Here is a 22,718-nt window from a genome sequence, read left to right on the forward strand (position 1 = left end):
TTGATGGGCCCTTAGCAACATTGACAAAAAGAAGAAGAGAGAGGATGCAAATAAATAAGATCAGAAATGGAAGAGGAGACATAACTACTGACCTCACAGAAATAAAGGAGGTAATAACAGGATACTATGAACAACTTTACGCTAATAAATACAACAATTTAGATGAAATGGACGGGTTCCTGGAAAGACATGAACAACCAACTTTGACTCAAGAAGACATAGATGACCTCAACAAACCAATCACAAGTAAAGAGATTGAATTAGTCATTCAAAAGCTCCCTAAAAAGAAAAGTCCAGGACCAGACGGCTTCACATGTGAATTCTACAAACATTCCAGAAAGAATTAGTACCAACTCTCCTCAAACTCTTCAAAATAATCGAAGTGGAGGGAAAACTACCTAATTCATTCTATGAAGCCAACATCACCCTCATACCAAAACCAGGCAAAGATATTACAAAAAAAGAAAACTACAGGCCAATCTCTCTAATGAATAAAGATGCAAAAATCCTCAATAAAATTCTAGCAAATCGTATCCAACAACACATTAAAAGAATTATACATCATGACCAAGTAGGATTCATCCCAGGTATGCAAGGATGGTTCAACATAAGAAAATCAATTAATGTAATACACCACATCAACAAATCAAAGCAGAAAAATCACATGATCATCTCAATTGATGCAGAGAAGGCATTTGACAAGATTCAACATCCTTTCCTGTTGAAAACACTTCAAAAGATAGGAATACAAGGGAACTTCCTTAAAATGATAGAAGGAATATATGAAAAACCCACAGCTAATATCATCCTCAATGGGGAAAAATTGAAAACTTTCCCCCTAAGATCAGGAACAAGACAAGGATGTCCACTATTACCACTATTATTCAACATTGTGTTGGAAGTTCTAGCCAAAGCAATTAGACAAGAAAAAGAAATACAAGGCATCAAAATTGGAAAGGAAGAAGTAAAACTATCACTGTTTGCAGACGATATGATACTATACGTCGAAAACCCAGAAAAATCCACAACAAAATTACAAGAGCTAATAAATGAGTACAGCAAAGTAGCAGGCTACAAGATCAACATTCAAAAATCTGTAGCTTTTCTATACACTAGTAATGAACAAGCTGAGGGGGAAATCAAGAAACGAATCCCATTTACAACTGCAACGAAAAGAATAAAATACCTAGGAATAAATTAAACCAAAGAGACAAAAAACCTATATAAAGAAAACTACAAAAAACTGCTAAAAGAAATCACAGAAGACCTAAATAGATGGAAGGGCATTCCGTGTTCATGGATTGGAAGACTAAATATAATTAAGATGTCAATCCTACCTAAACTGATCTACAGATTCAATGCAATACCAATCAAAATCCCAACAACTTATTTTTCAGAATTAGAAAAACCAATAAGCAAATTTATCTGGAAGGGCAGGGTGCCCCGAACTGCTAAAAACATCTTGAGGAAAAAAAATGAAGCTGGAGGTCTCGCGATGCCGGACTTTAAGGCATATTATGAAGCCACAGTGGTCAAAACAGCATGGTATTGGCATAAAGATAGATATATCGACCAATGGAATCGAATAGAGTGCTCAGATATAGACCCTCTCATCTATGGACATTTGATCTTTGATAAGGCAGTCAAGCCAACTCACCTGGGACAGAACAGTCTCTTCAATAAATGGTGCCTAGAGAACTGGATATCCATATTAAAAGAATGAAAGAAGACCCGTATCTCACACCTTATAAAAAAGTTAACTCAAAATGGATCAAAGATCTAAACATTAGGTCTAAGACCATAAAACAGTTAGAGGAAAATGTAGGGAGATATCTTATGAATCTTACAACTGGAGGCGGTTTTATGGACCTTAAACCTAAAGCAAGAGCACTGAAGAAAGAAATAAATAAATGGGAGCTCCTCAAAATTAAACACTTTTGTGCATCAAAGAACTTCATCAAGAAAGTAGAAAGACAGCCTACACAATGGGAGATAATATTTGGAAATGACATATCAGATAAAGGTCTAGTATCCAGAATTTATAAAGAGATTGTTCAACTCAACAACAAAAAGACAGCCAACCCAATTACAAAATGGGAAAAAGACTTGAACAGACACCTATCAGAAGAGGAAATACAGATGGCCAAGAGGCACATGAAGAGATGCTCAATGTCCCTGGCCATTAGATAAATGCAAATCAAAACCACAATGAGATATCATCTCACACCCACCAGAATGGCCATTATCAACAAAACAGAAAATGACAAGTGCTGGAGAGGATGCGGAGAAAGAGGCACACTTAACCACTGTTGGTGAGAATGTCAAATGATGCAACCACTGTGGAAGGCAGTTTGGCGGTTCCTCAAAAAGCTGAATATAGAATTGCCATACGACCCAGCAATACCATTGCTAGGTATCTACTCAAAGGACTTAAGGGCAAAGACACAAATGGACATTTGCACACCAATGTTTATAGCAGCATTATTTACAATTGCAAAGAGATGGAAACAGCCAAAATGTCCATCAACAGAAGAATGGCTAAACAAACTGTGGTATATACATACGATGGAATATTATGCAGCTTTAAGACAAGATAAACTTATGAAGCATGTAATAACATGGATGGACCTAGAGAATATTATGCTGAGTGAGTCCAGCCAAAAACTAAAGGACAAATACTGTATGGTCCCACTGATGTGAACGGACATTCGAGAATAAACTTGAAATATGTCATTGGTAACAGAGTCCAGCAGGAATTAGAAACAGGGTAAGATAATGGGTAATTGAAGCTGAAGGGATACAGACTGTGCAACAGGATTAGATACAAAAACTCAAAAATGGACAGCACAATAATACCTAATTGTAAAGTAATCATGTTAAAACACTGAATGAAGCTGCATCTGAGCTATAGGGTTTTTTTTTTTTTTTTTTACTATTACTACTACTTTTATTTCTTTTCTCTATATTAACATTTTATATCTTTTTCTGTTGTGTTGCTAGTTCCTCTAAACCGATGCAAATGTACTAAGAAACGATGATCATGCATCTATGTGATGATGTTAAGAATTACTGAGTGCATATGTAGAATGGTATGATTTCTAAATGTTGTGTTAATTTCTTTTTTTTTTCTTTCCGTTAATAAAAAAAAAAATGCAACATTGCCATAAAAAGCTTTATTTCAGAATGGCAAACAGTGGAGATCTTTTAAACTTTCAGACCCATTAGGAGTTTTTAAATGCGAATTATTTGGCATACCTGCAATACAAATAGTGTATCACCTAGTAAGGCAGCAGAAACACGAACTGCGCAGGCATGTGTAACAAGTATGTAGATACCATTTATTTGGTCCATAAGTACAGTATAGTTGTATTTGAGTTTTACAAAACATCAAATATAAATAACCTGAAACTGTAACAATACACAAAAATTGGTTTCTTACACAGACATACCAGGCAGTACAAGCTGAAAACTTGAGTAAATTAACATTGTTTTACAGTAATATACACAGTGCCAGTTAACATTTAAAAACAAGGTTCAATGCATAGCACTTGATAGTTTTTTGAATCTGTTTCAGTCAGTTAAGAGTATGAAAATGGTTAGATCTAGGCTAAAAATAATTCTTCTTCTAACCAAAAATAAAGGCATAATATTTATAACCAGGTATCAACTTTACTAAACCACAATATTTTAAAACTATTAAATGATACCTAAGGGTATTTACATTAAAAGGCAACATGCAAGGTGTTGTTTCATCTCATGACTCTTTATGCACACACTTTGTTCAAAGGGTTTTAAATCTATATTCCTACCTTCAATACAGTATACTGTAATGTTTCTAATAGTTCTAGCAAACTGAATGCTTTCAAAGTGAGCAGAAGTGTTTTCAAGTCATTGGTGTACATTTTTTCCCCTTTGGAACAAAGGACCCAAAGAATAATCTGGTTCTGTCCAGATGGCCTAATGTGATTATAAAGTTCTGTTCAGAGGCATTTCTTTTCAATCTAATGCTATAACATCATCAAGTTCTTCTGTCTGTTCTGTACGTGGCCTCTTTGCACTAACATTATCTTTCTCATTTAATTTCCTCTTAAGGCTTCTCTCTTCTTCACTGATGTCAGCATTATTTGAAGGGCCTTCTTCATCTGAATCAACTATAAGCACGTCATCTTGTTCTTGTGCTTATTTTAGAAAGAAAAAAACAAAAAAAAACAAAATAGTTAACAGTGTGGGAGCACCAATATTTTATATAACCGAAAGATAATCTTTCTAATATATACCAAATTTAAGAATGGCTATCTTTTTTTTTTTTTTTTTTTTTTTTTTACGTGGGCAGGCACCGGGAATCGAACCCAGGTCCTCTGGCATGGCAGGCAAGTGTCCTTGCCTGCTGAGCCACCATGGTCTGCCCGAGAATGGCTATCTTTTGATATCCAAATTTAAGAATGGCTGTCCTAAGGGAACCTTCATGAAATTACATATTTCTTTTCTAATCAAAGCAAAAAACTGTATCATATAACTCAAAAGAATCACTACAGTTCCTTGTTTCTATCTCTACCTTCTCCAACAGGAGAGGGAAGGTACATATCCTAATAATGATGGTGGTGGTAGTAACAGTAACATATGTAGCATTTACAATGTGCCAGGAACTGTTCTGAGCACTTTACACAGAGCCACTTAATCACCACAACAATCCTATAAAGAAGATAACACTGTTATCTGCTTTCCAGAAAAGAAAATTGAGGTAGAGAGACACTGGCTTGCCCCGGGGTCACAGAGCAGAAGAAGAGGCCAGGATTCAAACACGGGGCAGTAGAGCTCCACAGCTCCACAGTTCATCCTCTTAACCTTACCCACAAATTGGTTTTGTCTCCCTCCTCCAGGGAAGGTAAAGGCAGGATACGTATCTCACTCATGTCTATAGCTGCTAAAACCCACCCAGAGTAGGGGATCAATAAATGTAAATTTCAAATTATGATTTCTGAAAAAACTACCAGTTTCAGAGGATGATGATGGACCCTTTCTATTTTCATTCTAAAAAAGGTTCAGAAATTCACAGTGAGCCACACTCCAGAGAGTCTCAAAGTCTACCTTCAAAATTCTCAGAGGAATACCAGAAACAACTGCAACTGTACTCCAAAGAATGCCAAAGACAAAGGGCCAAAGAAATGAAAAAAAAACCAGAAGTGAAAACGTGGTAATTTTTAGGTTCCTGACTGAAAAATGAAAGGTACATGGGGTGGAGGGGCAGTAAATACTCAAACAGGAGCACAGTAGAGTCAGTTATTAAAAGTACCAAGTACCATCACAGAATACCCCCCAAAAAAAGATCTCTCAGGTGTACTTTAGCAAGGTTACACTGCTTCTGACAAAGCTCAAAAATGCTTAAATCCTTACTTGCCAAGCATTTGTTCACTCAAAAACAGTCAGATGCACTAAATAAAATAGGCCTACAAAATTCAAAACTAGTAAGGAAAATAGACTGTCTACTCTCTAGTAAACTGGCTGACATTTTCCAGTTGTAAAAGACAGTGTTTACCCCTCAATCTTAACTTACTGGTGCATGAATTCAAAGTTCTATTAAATCAACACCAAACCAACACATACCTCTAGTAGCTTTATGAATTTCTACTTTATGGTAAATGTTCATAAAAATAAAGCATACACTATTTCTATTTTTTGCTTAGTGGGTAATTAACAACCTTCTGGCTGGGGTCATGACTCACCTGTGGATGTGGAAGGCTGAGCTCCGTCATCACTGCCATTGGTTATACTTTTGGTAGCACCTTCTGCTTGTTTGGGCCCCACTTTTTCTGGGGCATCACCAACAACTTCAAATTCAACATCCTTTCCTAGATCTTCACTGTAAAAGAAACACACACTATAAAAAAGGCACCACCACAACTATATACAAGGCAAAGGAGCACTGGAGAGACACTGTTACTCAAAGCTCAATGAGTATACTATTATGCACACATCAAATAGATGGATTTTGATTTTCAAAGAGCTAAAATTATAGTAAAATAATGACTTGTACAGATCAGATTCTTGTTGTCATTCAAATGGTCATAACCACTGCACCTTCAAGCTAGGGAATGGCTTTTTTTTTTAAAGGGTAAACAACTTTCACTGCTAAAGCAGAAAACTGAACAAACACCTGTGGCCCACAGTAAATCTCTGCACTGATTTTTTCAGCTGCTAGACCAAAGGATTCTACACTGTACTTACAATGTCATCTTGATCACAGTGATTTGTAATTTGTTTTAGGAGTAAGGTTACACGGTTTCTGGGTTCCCCCCATCTTTACAAGCAGTCCTCCACTTTTGTACATGAGTCCCCAAAAACATGTATGCAAGTCTAAAGCATGAAAGTTAAACTAAAGACTCACATGTTATAAGAGGGGTTCTGTTTCCAGAGAGCTAAAAAATATGATTTTTAAAACAAACAAATAAACCCAAATATGCTTACTCTTTCAGAAACCATCTGACACATTTCTATTTTATTTTATCGCACATCTTTCATGGGTACTTCTTTTACAAGTGGACACAATTACGCTATTTACATTCAATTTGTGTTCAACTGAGGCTAGACAAGATGCCTAGCAATATTTCTGACTCAACTGTGTAAGTTTATGAAACTTATGCTTCTTATGAATAAATCCACATTCAAACTTTGTTATTTTATGCTTTTATAAATCAGGTATAAAACGTAATAATCTTCAAACAAGACAAAGATGGTACAGGCAAAAAATTGACAAAACAAATAGACACAGATAGCAATGCTACAACCACCCTTTATGTTTGTGGGATGCTATCCAATGGTTCAAGGTCATGGTGCAGTTTAGGAGTTATCAATGAACATGTACAAAAATGTACCTTGTTAAAACAGATGAATATACCAAAGTGAAGGACCATCTGTACTTTGTGTGATATTTAGGTAAATATTCTGTAATATAAGCAGTTTTGAATGTTTTTTAAGTGGGCAAGTGAGAAAAAAGGAAAAAGTAATCTAACCCAGGAATCTGTAAGCAGATTTTTTTATTCTTCTGTCACTGTCACAGATCACAAATGAAATATTTTTTGTTTTATAGGGGGAGAAATACTTCTTTCTTCTTGGAAATTTGTAAAAACAATTGAAATTTTTATTCCAGTTCAGTTACTGAAATTAATTTACCTCTGATTAAAATTATTCAAGGGCTGGCTTTCTACCTTCTCTAGGTCTTTCTGATTAGCCACCATTGCTGACAGTTACCCTTTTAATAATATGTTTTAATAATATATATCCTTTTATTTCTGGATTCTCAAATTTTCCTATAGGTCAAATTTGGCCAACTTGAGAAAGTATATTGTGTAACTTCAAATAACAGGATTTGGGGTAAGAAAACATTTCTTTCCCTATTTTATCTGTATATTGTATACTCAAGTAAGCATATTTAAGTATATTCTTATACTTAATTCCTACCTATGAAGGATGTTGATCAATAATGTGTAGTCCTGAAGAAAGTCATCTGCTTGAAGCCGGCTGCCATTCCTAATTCCAAATTCTGACAACTTCTTATGATTATTAGCTAGAAAATATGAGAGAAACTTAAATACTTTACTTATACTTTCATGGCGCAGTCAGGTCAGATTTAAACAAGATAACCCCCCTTTAAAATATATTAAACATTATCTGTAAGCTCCATGAACACAGGACAGGGCCTTCCTTCAGGATGTTCACTGCTTGTGCCCCAAGGCTCAGCAGCGCTAACCAGCACCTAGGAATTCAGCCCTGAAAACTCACTACCAAAATCTACCTCGAGAGGACCAAATTGTGATTAGTTCTGACAATCTTCTCCCATCAAACCAAATTAATTTTGGAGTCCTGGAGAAATCAGAGGCAACTTATAAGCTACATTTTATTGAATTTTACAATTCAGAAATGGGAAAATCTTGTTTAATGGATTTTTCACCGTAAAGACAGAAGGGCCAGTGAAGGCTCCAAAAGTAATCACCCAAAACTAGTTCTATATTCCATATGTTACTTCTGCATTATCCCATTATCCCCAGGCCAAGCTTCAGTGCGTGGTACCCACTAGCATTCAATAAGTCTTTGCTACGTAAATTATAAATATTATGATGAAAGACCATTCCCCCCCATCTTCCAGGGCCTTTCTACTTTAATTATCCACTCTCTTTGTTCAAACGCACCTTTCCTGGCCTGCCAAAGCACTCAAGTGTTTTTTTTTTTTACATTTACAACATTGCTCATCTTAATCCTGATTTACACTTCTTCCTCCCAATACTCAGTCCACTTTAGTATTGTAATTACTGCAATATTTGCTCTGTGAAGGTACAGACAGTATAGAACCTCTGATCTGTTCTTAGTATGTGGCTGGCACATACTAAGTAAATAACATATTTAAAATTTTGGTTATGATGTTTAAAGAATGTAATTTTCCATAAAATCTAACAACTTTTTTCTTTAGTATTTATCAATTCTTTCATGCTTCTAAGGAAAATACTTAAAAAGGCCCTCCCTATCTTGACCTTGAGATCCATGAAACACTGAATTTTAGTTCTTTTACAGACTTATTTCTTGTCTTAACTTTCAAATCTGTCTGGAATATCTTTGGAAAAAATTTCCTACCCAGACTTCTATCCCCAATCCCAGTCCTATGTATTTTCACATGTTCCCACTCACCAGAACCCCCTAGACCTAACACATTCAGCATTCAAGAGGGAACCAGTTAATATGGTTTTCTTATCTTGGTAGATCAGCATCTTCTCTGACAATAGTCCTGTACAGCCCTAATGGAATGCTTCCTCACTTCAGCTCTAAATTCTGACTTTACAAATCTCAAATCTATCACCTAAGTTAGTAAAAAATCTCTACCTCCCTCATTCTTTTTCTCCCTGACTGGCTCTCTGACTCTATACTCATGTCCCTTTAAATTCACCCTCTGCAGATTAAAGGTACCCACATTAGTTTCTGCTTAAACCCTGGCAGGAACAGTAAGACAGATGAGAAAGAAGCCAAACACTTACCATAGCACAAGTCCTCCAGTCTCACTACCACTGCCAACCCCATAGCACGTGTCTTCCAGTCAAAGCAACAAGAACAATAATAAAAACTGGCTGTTCCCAAAGGCTTTTATGTTCTTTTACAGATATATCTCCTTGTAGATGCTGCTTGTTCTGTCCAAGTGTGGATGCTCTCTTCTCTGCCCAGAGGGTCAGGGGTCATTGTTCAAGAACTAAGAGCCACTGCCACTAAGATCCCACCCCTCTTTAAGTTCTCCTCCACAAAGCTAAATATATTTTCCTACAACTCATACCCTGAACACACTCTTTCTACAATACTTTCTAAGCCTATACTAAACCCATTTGTAACAGTTTCTCCTCTCCTTCCAAAGCATAAGGTACTTGAGGCCAGGGATCACTGTCTTATTCAATTTTGAATTATAAGCACCTATGACTATGCTTATAATATAGAAGGACCCAAAACATTTTTGTTAAATGCTATCTCACCCTCAGTGGCACATGCATTTCGCATGGAAAAGGGCCACATTTAAGCCACTGAAATTCTTGACCAGTTTCCATTTCTAAAACCTAGCATTTTGAATAGCTGGCTAGAACTAAGGAAAGAGTACAGGGGTAGTGGACAAACATTTTGGGGAATGGAGGGCTGAGTGAACACAGTTAGCTAGAACAGCACTTGAAGAAATATTTCAACTAAACTTCTAATATACCACCCAGACAAATATGGCCCCCAATTACACTTGATGCAACATCCCAAATAACTTCTCAATAAGCAACTACAACCAAAAAGAATCCCAAAACTGAATCTTAATGTAAAGAAGGCTTGACATTTGAATCCCCAACAGAATCTGGCACAATGTATTGAATAAACAACCACAAACAAATAGGTGAATGAATTACTCATTATATAGGGAAAGCAGTGTTCCCAGCTTTTGAAAGTAATGGTAAACTGGCAAAAATTGGGAGATGAAGAAATCAACCACATGGTAACCTAAGAGATGAGTGCAAATGTGACAAAGGAGGTGCAGGAACTTCCAAGCCCAATCAAGTGACTAATGCAGTATGAAGGAAGTATATAACTACAATGCGATGCTAAGAAAGTTTCAACAGAATCAAACGTATTACAACTTATCTAACAAATGCATTAACAAAAGGAATGACCTGCCTGAACTTTTCTTTTTGTTTTTTTTTGCACGGGCAGGCACCAGGAATCGAACCCAGGTCTCCGGCATGGCAGGCAAGGACTCTGCCTGCTAAGCCACTGTGGCCGGCCCCCTGCCTGAACTTCTGAAAAGAAAAGCCAAACACTGGTTTTCAGCTTTCATGCTTTCTGGTACATAATTGACACAGGTTATCATGGTTTCTCCAATTTTCAACAAAGACCCCTCCCCACTCTGATCTAACAAGCAGAGGAGTCTTCTCATCACTAATTTAGCTCCTAGGATCCATGACACAACAAATAAAATTCCCTGAAAGTGGATGAGAGCATCATGGTCAGTGTCAATGATCAGTAACCTGTGGTCTGGGATATTAAGAAATAGTCCCCCTAAATTTGAGCAATTTCAGGACACTCCACCAAGGCAATACACCACTTTGGGAGAGTATCCCTGTGAACATGCACCTCCCCTTCTAATTATCTCAGGTATCACCAGTCTCAGTATCACAAGTGTGATACAGAGTAACATACAGGGAATGGATAGACTACTGTGCAGGCCTTGTTTTAGGCAGTCTCCACCCAATGAGGGGAGTGAATAATATAGCATATAATACCTTCTGTCTCTCCCTCTTCTGAAGATATAAGGATTGTTCCTTTTCCGTCTTCGATTTGGACATCTGGTGCTACCATTGCAAATTTTTCTTTCACTATCTACAAAAAAAAAGAGATTCAAAACATTAATATATGTCATTAGAAATCATTAAAAAAAACCTAGAATCTTTTTTCTATAAAGGTCTTACGTTTCTCTTCCATAGGAAAGGGTATATCATACTTTAAAATACTTTGGGCTAAGTAGGAAAAACAGCAGGCATTTACCTTATGTCAGGCCCACATCCTATCTCCATTTTTGACCACTGATGCAAATCATATTAAACTTCCTACAAACGGGTATTGAGGGCTTTTAACTGGCTCTTGGTATTTTGTCTTTTACTGTAGATTAGGTTCTGAGCTAAACTAGACACTCAACATTTGTTATCACTCAGTCTCTGTGCCAATCCTGCAATGGCAGGCATTTTATAGATGGAAAAAGTTCTTATTGATCTGAGCCTCCTCTTCCTGAATTTATCTCTCTATATATTTCAAGATGTGTTAAAAGTGATAATTTTCTATCAAATCCAACCAGCTCCTAAATAATAACAAAGAACCCTTTAAAGGTCCAAATTGCCCTACAAATAGAGGCATTACCTTTAGCCAAGAACCAGCAGGCACCAACTGAAATTATTTCCCAGGAAAGGTCAAGCAACCATCTTCCCTCCTGGACAGGACACCAAATCTTGCTGCCTCCTCACCCAAAACATGAGCTTAAAACAACCTATTGTGTGTAACCAACTCAGGGAAAGGCCACTTACTATCAAACAGCCTTTAGGGCCACAGATATGTATTCCCCCTTTATCAAGTGGTATGTAAATATGTCCATGATGGACACAATCAAGGAACAATATGAAGTGGGGTCCTGTTTGGGTCATTTACAAAATCATTCCTAATGAAGAAACTAATCTGGTCAACTTAGAAGGAAGGAATAATCAACCAACCATATCCTAAAACCCTGAAATTCCCTCACTCCAGATCTACAGGTGACTCCAGATACGAAAATGCCTTAACTCTTCAGGAACTAGTCTAACTTAACTACCAGAATCAGATTGTACTGGAAAAAGTATATACCGTCACCAAGTCTCAACTCAGACCCTAAAAATGATTAACAAGAGCGCCCCAATTTGGTGTTGAGTAAGGGTTGCTTATAATCCAGAGCACCCCAAACCCAAGCCCTTTAAAACAAAGCTAATAATTGGGATTTTACTCTGCTGGAAATGCAAAACCTCACCATCTTAAGTATTCATACTGCATGCAAAACTTGTCTGCTCTCTGCCATAGCCAGGACCACCTCCAGACCATTCAAGAATAACTCATGTCTGCCAAAAAAAATACAAAATTTACCCAATGTGTGGGAAACAGAGTTCTTCTACTTCTCAATACTGTGTCACTTCTGTACTATGTGTGGTACAGATTCCAGCCAAGTATACTGTAGTAGTAAGATTCAGGTGTCAACTTGGCCAGGTGAAGGCACCTAGTTCTGTTGTCATGGACATGAGCCAATGGTATGTGAACCTCATCTGTTGCTGATTACATCTGTAGCTCTGTACTATGTGTGGTACAGATTCCAGCCAAGTATACTGTAGTAGTAAGATTCAGGTGTCAACTGGGCCAGGTGAAGGCACCTAGTTCTGTTGTCATGGACATGAGCCAATGGTACGTGAACCTCATCTGTTGCTGATTACATCTGTAGTCAGCTAAGAGGTGTGCCTGCTGCAATGAATGGTGTTTGATTTAACTGGCTGGTGCTTAAATGAGAAAGCTCAATGTAGCATAGCCCAAGTAGCTCAGCATACCTCATCTCAGCACTCGCAGCTCAGCCCAGGCCTTTGGAGAGATGCAGAAAGGAATCACCCTGGGGAAAGTTATTAGAACCCAGAAGCCTGGAGAGAAGGCCAGCAGAGATCGACCTGTGCCTTCCCACATAAGGAAGAACCTCAGAAGAAGGTTAGCTGACTTTCCTCTGAAGAACTAATGAAATAAATCCCCTTTTATTAAAAGCCAATCTGTCTCTGGTGTATTGCATTCCAGCAGCTAGCAAACTAGAACATATACCTATTTCTTTCTCAAGTAAGAGAGACGTACTCTGGAACCACACATAAACAGGCCAGCAGGAACCCAGATGATAGAGCAACCCAGGTAGTCACTGACACTTCAGTAGTCAGAGTCTTACAGAATAATTATGTGCCTTTTAGTTTGTGATCACACCAACACTGTAAAAGGCAAAAGGGAACTTGCATTTCTTTTTTTTCCTCAAAGGAAACAGACATAGCAGAGAACTAAGCCATGCAGTTACCTTATCTTGTAATGTGAGAACAGTCACTTTATGGACATTCAGCCGTACAGTCACCTCTGGCTTGCTGGCACAAACATAACAATTGGGATTGGGAGGATCCAGTGTACAAGGCACAAGCAGCTTTTTTCTTGGGTTTGGTTGTTTATTCAAAAAAATCTTTGGAGAAGAAAAAAACCGGAAGAAATCAGAAATGTGAGTTATAATTTTATAAACCGTACAATCTAAAATCCTTTTACTATACATCCAATGAAAAATATTCCCTCCAAGATGGCAGGAAGGATAAGGAAAATCACAACCTTGTTAAAAGTCAGATCTTCCAGATTTCTTCTCAAATCAGCTACTACTTAAAAGGCTGGGCTTACTAAAAAGAAATCCTCCTGTACTGATGTTTCTAGATCCTTTTGCAATCTAATGTAGAAACAGTAAGGATCTAGCCATACTGGTCTCTGGTATCATCAGAGTAAACCAGCTTTTAGACACTGTTTTGGTATGCTAAGAAGAGTCCACCTGGAATCTGTCCCAACAAAGAATACTGGTAATCTGTTAGGACTAGAAGGAAACCAGCTAAATCAAGCAAGTTAAAATGGAGGAGTAACAGGAGGATTTATTTGATCTTGGGCTTCACTGAGGATTCAAATGTACTATGGGAAATCAAAGAGTAATGGAAACAATTGCTAACACTAAATACTTAAGCTAACACTATTAATCCACCCTGACATTAGTGTAAATATGAACAAATGGAATTCAGACATAAGAAAATCAGTAGCCCACGAAAGAGGAGCAGAACAGGCAAAAATACCAGAATGATGTTACAGAAAACAGCAGATGCCTTAATAAGTTCAATATTAAATACTCAAAGGGATACTATAGCCATAAGTTGTGGCTGCTATAAAAACATAGTAATCAAAAAATGAAGTTCTTAGAAATAAAAAATATGGAGCCAAAATAAAAATGTAAATATAAAATTGAATCAAGATGGCAGACTGGTAATAGGATTCTATACACCTTCAATATGAAATCTCACGAAAGCAATGATATTAGAAAAGAATACATCAATATATCAAACTGCAAAATTAGAGTGCCATCATACACTAGATATTTGAAGAAATTCCTGAAATCAAATGGGTTCTTTTATTTGTGACATTATAGTAAAAAGGTGAACTTAAACAGCCCCTTTGTTGTAAGCAGCTAAAAACATTGGCTACAATATATTTTAGGAAGTTTCTTCTGAATTGCTAAAAACAGGTTAGAAACCAAAGCATCTTCAAACACCAACTCAATAGAGAATGAAAGCAGTAATCCAAAGAAAACACCCAAATAGTTCCAGTCTTTCCCACAGAAAAAAAAAAACAGCAAGAAAAATGGTCTTGACCTTTAATGCTTAGTGGAGAGGGAATTAATAGCTCTCATGAAGCATTGCTGTCTGAATATATATGTGGGTTGAAAATCTAAAGTTGAAAATTCAAAAGTGGTCCCAGGAAACACAAATCATTTTTTGGATAAACACATCAGCAGCAGGTCTCTGAAGAATTAGCACAGATACAGTTCTAACATTAATTCAGTTAAAAAGCCAATCATATATAGCTTTCACAAGTGACTGTGTGGTTGTGAAAACCTTGTGTCTGATGCTTTTATCTACCTCATTGACAGACGAGTAAACATATGGATTAAAATATAAATAAATAATTTTAACAAATGTTGAAATAAATTTAGTAGATTGAAATGCTAGTGATCAACGAAAGGCTAGGGGTAACAGGTATGGTATATATGAATTTTATTCTGTTTTCTTTTTATTTCTTTTTCTGAATTTATGCAAATGTTCTACGAAATGACCATGATGAGGAATGTACAACTACGTGATGATATTGTGAGTTATTGATTATATAACAAGAATGGAATGATCATATGGTAAGAATGTTTGTGTTTGTATGTAGTTATGTTCATAAATAAATTTTTTAAAAAAAGGCAAAAAAAAAAATAGTACTTTGGGGCAGTGCGATAGTGGTTCAGTGGCAGAATTCTTGCCTGCCATGCTGGAGACCTGGGCTTGATGCCCGGTGCCTGGCCATGCAAAAAAAAAAAAAAAATGTACCTTGAAAATTATTGCTGTTTTCTGTATGTGCATATGCCATATTTCACAATAAAAAGCATTAAACGATAATAATAAAAAAAAGCCAATCATTAACCACATAAGCAAACAAGGTATCACGAGTGAGATCTGCAGAAATAACTTCTACATCCATTTACAGACAGAAATAAGAGAAGCAAGTGTGCTTTTTCTGTTGTAACTTCCAGGAAGCTTAAGTTTACTTTAGCATGTACTCACAAGGTAAATGGAACAATTATTTTTCCATGGTCTTAAATCAATTTTATTGTTTATAATTTTTTGTCTGTTTTAAACTTTTTATAAATCATTTTGAAAAAGAAATTGTATAAAAAGTGTAAACAAAAACAAATACTCACTGTTCTACATTGGTCTATTTTTCCTGATAGAATCTTCAATCCTTCCAATACTATCAACCCAGCAATCACTGCATTAGTAGTAGCAATAGCAGGAATAATGTTTCCTGCCATTGCTAGGGGAAGGGGGAAAAAAAGAATGTTTAGCAGTTAAAAAAAAAGTTCAAGTTTAAATGATACAACTTTGGTATGAAATAACTTACATTTTATGTCAAATCTGCTCTTCATATTCATACTGAAAATATGCATCCTGAGGTTTGCAGCAGAGGTGACAAAATCCATTGCAGATGGGTCATCCTGTCAGTAAGTTAAAGAATTTAACAACTGTCCCCACAGATTTGGTAGCTTAACAAAGTATTACTTTCAGAATGATACTTCTGAATGTTTATAACATTGTAGACAGCCAACTAGAACAAGGGAGAGGCTTGAAGGAGAGACCAGTCAGGTAGAGCATTACAGTAAGTAGTGTGGAGGTGGAGGATCTCATCATCAGGTTTCTCTGGTCCAGGAATGTGGCTTGACAAATGCACCAAGAGCCACCTAGGCTTCCCAGAATTCACTCCTGCTTAACTGAATGCACTGCTTAATTGAAAACATCATCCATTCAATGACACAGCAACTGTTTGCTGTGTCCATCAATTACTAATGAGAAGTTTGAGAAGCACAGAATCCAAGCAAGCAGACAGATGCTGTTTTGTGAAAGCTATGTCATTAAAGTCTCAGAAAAGTCTGGACCACTGCAACTGAGCTGCAGAGTATACATCTCTAGTAATCAGATTTTATCTCCCCAGAAACCTTATCTTTCTCCAAACTCCTTTCATACACACCACTTTCCATCTATATACACTGTTTCCTCAGATATGACTACAATAAAGTTTTCTTCCACAAATTTTACTCTTCCTGAAACTACATCCTAGTCTTTTTAATTGGATTTCATCAAGGCTTCCTACTTTAAACTGAGAAGATAGATACTATCCTAGCCTGGAACTCAAAAGAACTAGAGTACAAAAGAAAAAGCACTGATTGGATGGGATTCTTTGTGTACTTTACGGGCTAGCTGTGTAAACCCAGGCAAGTTACAATCTCCATGAGCCAACATTCCTTACTCTGTTAAACAGGGAAAATCATATCCACATCTCATAAAGTTGTGGTGAGGACTAAGTAACAATATCTAAAAGTTCCCAACCCAGTGTCCACTAGGTACTTCCCTAGGCAGTTAGCTAATTCCAATCATGAGGTATAATTTTATTCAAGAGGTAATAATTCCCTGTTCCAAGGGTCCTTTATTTAGCTCCTAAGTACTGATAACAACTTTCCAAACCACTAATATTCCAAATTTGTGCGGACACACACAATGTTACTTTAGGTTTCCAAAACTGGCCAAACTTTTCCCTTACTTTAAAACCCATGGTAAATCTTTACTGTGGTAGGAATACAGAAACTTTAACAGATAAATCACGTATAGTCTCTAAAGAAAATACTGACTACAATTAAAAATGACTCATAATAGCAAATCTCAACATATGACATCTAATTATACAATACCATCATTAGAAAGAATATCCCATTTTTATAAATATCTCATCTGTATTGAGGTCTCTTTCCATAACTATCCACTGAAAAGCAATTATTACTTTCAAAGTCAATGAGACACAGACTTGAGAAAAAAGGTCATGGAACGCACCACTGACAGTTTATTAATAAATTCTGCAGTGATTGTTGATCCATTTCAGATACCTATGGCAGGCAAACAAAATGTAGTTAGCTCATCTTTACAAATCGGGGAAAGACAAGAACTCTACTGAATTTTCAACCTCTCCTCAAACAGCAATATTTCTGAAGCTTTGAAAAAAATTGGTATTTCAGCAAACGACACCTCAATTATAACTGTTTATTTTGAAGAGGGAGTAAACAAATCAAGAATATCTAATATCTCAAGTAGATGGTTATCAGATTTCTCTGGAAACCCTTCTTGAAATAGCAAATATTATAGAAGTAATATTGGGACAAGAATAAAGTACTGGGACAATACTGGATGGTATTATTTGTAGAATGTCAACAAAAGATATTTTGTGAAATGTGAGAAATATTTAAAAAAATTTCAAAATTAAAAAAACACTGATATAAAAAAACTTAGACCAAGGAACTGTTGTCTACAAAAGGATTATCTGACTTCTAATAAACTATAAAGCATATACAAGAAGTTTAAGTCTGTTCTCTTAAGTCAGTGAAACGTTTACTGTAATAAATTTACATTATCTCCCCAGTCAACATAATCATAAACCAAAATAAGGTTTTACAACATTGCTTGAATTCACATTTAGAAAATTCATAGTTCAAGCCCCCAAACAGAGATGAAAATATCCAAACAATATATATTTCCTCAAAATCTGGGAGAATAGAAGACATTCAGAAAGTACTAGCTTCTTTTGCAAAACTCAACATACATTTAATATATAACTAATTGCCAGGCGTTTTCAAAACGAACCTTGTCCCATATGAGCTCAGCTCCATCCCCTTTTTCTGCTAAATGAACTCTCAAAGTCTCAATGCTCTTTGAAAAAAGACATGCATAGCTCTTTACATCTAGAACCTGCTGGTCTTTCAGACCCAACTGGGGTTCATTTAGCTGATCTGATGCATTGGTTTCTTCACCTAAGGGAAAAAATATGAGAAATATCAATATTAAAACATCATTCTTCTACTGTGTTCTATTTAACAAATTCAATGCCTAACGAGTAAGAAAATCAAAGAATATTGAAAAATTCTATTTTAGTAAATGTCACTATAATACAAATATCTGTACAGAAAACTTATAAAATTAAGATGGGAGAGAAACAAAACCATTCCAGTACACCTTATAGGGTTATTGGGAAATTCAAGCATATATTGTATACAAGCATTATGCTCAGCACACAGCTTACACTCAAAAAGTGGGAACTGCTAGAGCCATATATGAATTCGTCCATAAAGTTAAACATTCCATATTGTTTAGAACTATGCCAAAATTATATCCCCCTTTAAGTTCCAGGAGAGAGATTGCACTGCAATACAGTGCAGATAAAGAAGAAACACAGATGTGTTAAGAGGGAGTGGCATAAGGAAAAAGTCCTTACTACAGTAGTTCTTTTCACATTTAAAATTATATTTCTAAAGTAACATTAAAGAGCTAACCACACAAGGGTACAAAGGTGTATGCATATAAATGTTTATCACAGCACTATTTATTTCAGGGAAAATTTTAAACAATGACATGGTAATGAATTAGGGACTAACTAAATAATATATTCTGAAGAAAGCAAGTTAGGAGTATTAAACAGTATAACCTCAATTATGTAAAGTGTATACACGACTGCCTGTACCTAAAATGTTAATAGTGGCTATTTCTCTAGGTGATGGAACGTTGATTTTTCTCCTTAAACAGTCTGGAAAAGTACCAGGAACAATGACCACTTTCAAGAAAAAGGGCCACTGAAAGACTCAGACGAGGGAATCTCTAATATAGGTATTCCAAAGACTATACTCTTTACCTTGACTTTGCACTTCAGCCCAGTCCAACGGAACTGGAGGTTTCCTTTTCCTCCAAAGTTTGTCCATTGTCAGCAGATACCTGATATCATCTTTAAAAAGCTTAAAAGGAGAAAAGATAAATCCCATGAATCCTAAAGACCCTACGCTTCAACTGAATACTGAAAAATTTCAGTGCTGATCTTAAATATACCACATATTCTAGTTTAAAGACACATGCCATATGCCAGATTTCCAGCAATTTTCAAAAGCAAAAAAAAAGTATAAATCTTTTCTAAAAGGAAAACTTACATAGAGCCTCTATATTTAAAACAGTTAAAAGCAAAGGTGTCCTTGGGAAAGCAAGGTAAAGGAACTCTGAACTGGCATGACTACCTCCCCCAAATCCTAGACCTCCAAAGATGATGAAACACAATCGTACATCGAATAAATGCACACCAATTCCACATGAACTAAATACAATCATTGAGCCTAAAGATACTAGGTATCAGTATCTCTAAGTTCATGGGCGATACATACACTTGCTAAAAAGGAAGGTGCTCAACAGGATTTCAAAATTATCTGCAACAACTTTGAAAAGTGCCTCCCAATCCTTCAAACCATGCCCCACCCCTACCCTCAAAATGCTACCATAAGCACACTGAGAGACCATCACATAAGCAAATGAAAACAACAGGTAGAATTAGAGGTGATTTTAATATTTTCACTTTTTCCTTATCTGAATGTTGTATTGTGGCTTAATTATTCAACACATCTATTGTATGTACTAGATTTGGCTATGTCAAAATAGCAGAACTATAAGTCAAAATATATTCAACCCAACCAAGTTAATGAAAGTGAACGGCCTCAAACCTTCAGAAATCAAACTAAATATACAAATAATTAAAATACAATTAAATGTGAAAAATCACACATAGCCATGAAAACTGAGGATTCAAGATGGTTAACATGTGAAATGGGCACACAGGCACAGAGATGAGAAGTCCCTTGTAATTTGGGAGTAAGTAACCATGGCTGGAGACATTTTGAAAAGGACCTGAACGCTGGGCTGAAAAAGCTCAGGAAATGGAGAATTAGCATGGTTTTCCCAAGCACGAGCTCCACCTTCTTCTCCTTTACCTAACTATTAAATACCGGGTTCTGTTCTAAACCATTGTCTCATTCTATAAACCCCATCCACTCAATTAAATCCCATCTATAAACCTAAGTAAGATTCCCCATTTTATCTCTAGCCTAGACTTCTCTACTCACCTTGAGAACTATCTTCTAATGTTCCATAGGAATTTCAGTGAGTTCAAAGCTAATTGTATCACATTTTCCTATCTTCAAAACCCCATACACACATCTGCTTCTTACCTCACCTTATCTTAGCAAATGGCATCTGTTTATCCAAGTGCGCAGCAAGAAACCAGGTATCAATCTTGATTCCTTACTATTCTCCTTATACATCCAAAGTAGTCCTGTTGGGTCTACTTTGCCTCATGCCCCACTGGGAATGCAGATGGGTTGTACTTCAGATTATTCTGATACTGCACTCCAAGGGATGCTGTTTCATACTGATTATAGGTCATCCCCTAGAGTGGTTCGATGCGTATCTTTCACACACATACACAGTGATCCCATAGACTACCTTCCAACTCTCTTGATATATAAATCTGATCCCAGCTTCTCTCTCCAGTCATCTCTTCTTTCCACTCTCCTCTTATTAATGGGAATTACTTTACTTCAACCTAAGACTTTCTTTGTACATGGTGTTCTCCTATTCCTACCCTTAGAGAATTTTCAAAATATTTCTGAGAAATTTTCACACATACAGTCCACACATGGTGTACAGTCAGTGGCTCACAATATCATCACATAATTGTGTATTCATCACCATGATCATTTTTAGAACATTTGCATCACTCCAGAAAAAGAAAGAAAAAACTCATACATAACCATACCTGCTATCCTGCCCTCTCATTGGCCACTAGTATTTCAATCTACCCAATTTTTCACCCTTTATCCCCCCCATTATTTATTTTTTATCCTTATTTTTTTTGTTTGTCTGTCCATACCCTGGATAAAAGGAGCACCAGACACAAAGTTTTCATAATCACACAGTCACACTGTGAAAGCTACACTGTTATACAATCATCTTCAAGAATCAAAGTTTATGGAACACAGCTCAACAGTTCTTCTCAACAGTTTTTGGAGAGAGGTACTTCTCTCCACTCACTCCAATACACCATAAACTCAAAAGGGATATCTATAGAATACTTAAGAATAACCTCCAGGTTATTTATGTTTTAAACACTGAAGCTGAAATTACTTGCTCAATGTTTGATTCCCCCAACTAGACTGTGAGTTCCCCATAGGACTCTGTCTTATGTCTCACTCATCACCGAATCCCCTATACCTAAAGCAGTGCCTGGCACACAGCAGGTATGTAAGTTGTCTGCCTGGCACACAGCACGTATGTAAGTTGTCTGCTAAATGATCATGGTGATGAATACACAATTATGTGATGATATTGTGAGCCACTGACTGTACACCATGTGTGGACTGTATGTGTGAAAATTTCTCAGAAATATTTTGAAAATTCTCTAAGGGTAGGGATAGGAGAACACCATGTACAAAGAAAGTCTTAGGTTGAAGTAAAGTAATTCCCATTAATAACATTAATAACCCCAACAGATTGGGGTTGTACTTCAGATTATTCTAGCATGTGAATGTTGCTCAGACTGAAATGGAAACAGGGGCTTAGGAGACCAGTTTGGAAAACATTGCCACTGTCGACAGCAGAATTTAGTGCCCTTTCAGAATGATCAAAATAGAAACCATCTTTCAAGAAACCTGTAGTGAGGAAATAAATTCAATAGCTGTAAGAGTCAACCTCTGATATCTGTTACCACTGAGGGAAAGATGAAATACAAGCTAGAGAGATTAGGAGAACTATCCATTTAGTTCAGTGGGACCTGCGTATATCTGAAAGCAGACAGAAGTAGCTAGGAAAAGAGAGAGAAAAAATACTGTTGGAAGAGTAAGGTACAAGGGGATGGAAAAACACCAAGTGGGAGAGTTAAACTTCACTGGAAGATTTCTCCCAAAAGACAAAAGGGAAAAGATTTTGCAGTGAAAAGCAACAGTTCCTGCAGCTGGTAAATTATGTTCAAATGCTTCAAACCTGTTAACAAATCCATGGGATCCTTTGTTCAAACTGAGGCAGCTGAAGATGTGAAAAAGTCACAAGTCCAACTGTGATAACCTTGCTAGAAAGTTAAGGTAGAACACTAGACACAAATACGAGGGCCCAGCTAAGCAATAACTATGTGGACCAATTAAAATAATCTTGTATATTTATATATTATGTCTAGAAACATTCAGCAGGCCAGCAATATATACCAATGAAGAGGGATTCTGCCAAGAAAGAACAAGGGGCTTAGGCATTCAGGGCAATTTAGAACATACCAATCAAACAGCCAATCGAAAAGATTTGAGCAGGAAAATGATGTAAGTGAAGACAAAAAAGAAGTAGAAACCAGGGGAAAACAAAAGTTCAGTCAAAGGGAGGGAGGGAAAGATAACCATGAGAAGAGGGTATATAAGCAAGCTTCTGTATTTTATCTCC

At 36.5% G+C, this 22,718-nt stretch overlaps 1 protein-coding gene across 2 annotated transcripts in view; it reads right to left on the minus strand.

Annotated features, from left to right (window-relative positions):
• Positions 1-3,151: 3,151 nt before the first annotated feature.
• UBA2 (ubiquitin like modifier activating enzyme 2) overlaps positions 3,152-22,718 on the minus strand; it is a 34,231-nt gene continuing 14,664 nt past the window's right edge. For both annotated transcript variants that reach the window (XM_077132201.1, XM_077132202.1), the window contains 9 exons: positions 19,111-19,210; positions 18,069-18,235; positions 15,784-15,877; positions 15,584-15,696; positions 13,121-13,276; positions 10,788-10,884; positions 7,459-7,564; positions 5,724-5,860; positions 3,152-4,178 (listed from right to left, as the gene is read on the minus strand). In XM_077132201.1, the coding sequence (XP_076988316.1) occupies positions 3,997-4,178; positions 5,724-5,860; positions 7,459-7,564; positions 10,788-10,884; positions 13,121-13,276; positions 15,584-15,696; positions 15,784-15,877; positions 18,069-18,235; positions 19,111-19,210 (1,152 nt within the window). In that variant the 3' untranslated portion in view covers positions 3,152-3,996. The remainder of the gene's footprint in view (positions 4,179-5,723; positions 5,861-7,458; positions 7,565-10,787; positions 10,885-13,120; positions 13,277-15,583; positions 15,697-15,783; positions 15,878-18,068; positions 18,236-19,110; positions 19,211-22,718) is intronic.

This window comes from Tamandua tetradactyla, chromosome 16 (genome assembly GCF_023851605.1).
Source record: "Tamandua tetradactyla isolate mTamTet1 chromosome 16, mTamTet1.pri, whole genome shotgun sequence".
In the NCBI taxonomy this organism is placed as follows: domain Eukaryota; kingdom Metazoa; phylum Chordata; class Mammalia; order Pilosa; family Myrmecophagidae; genus Tamandua; species Tamandua tetradactyla.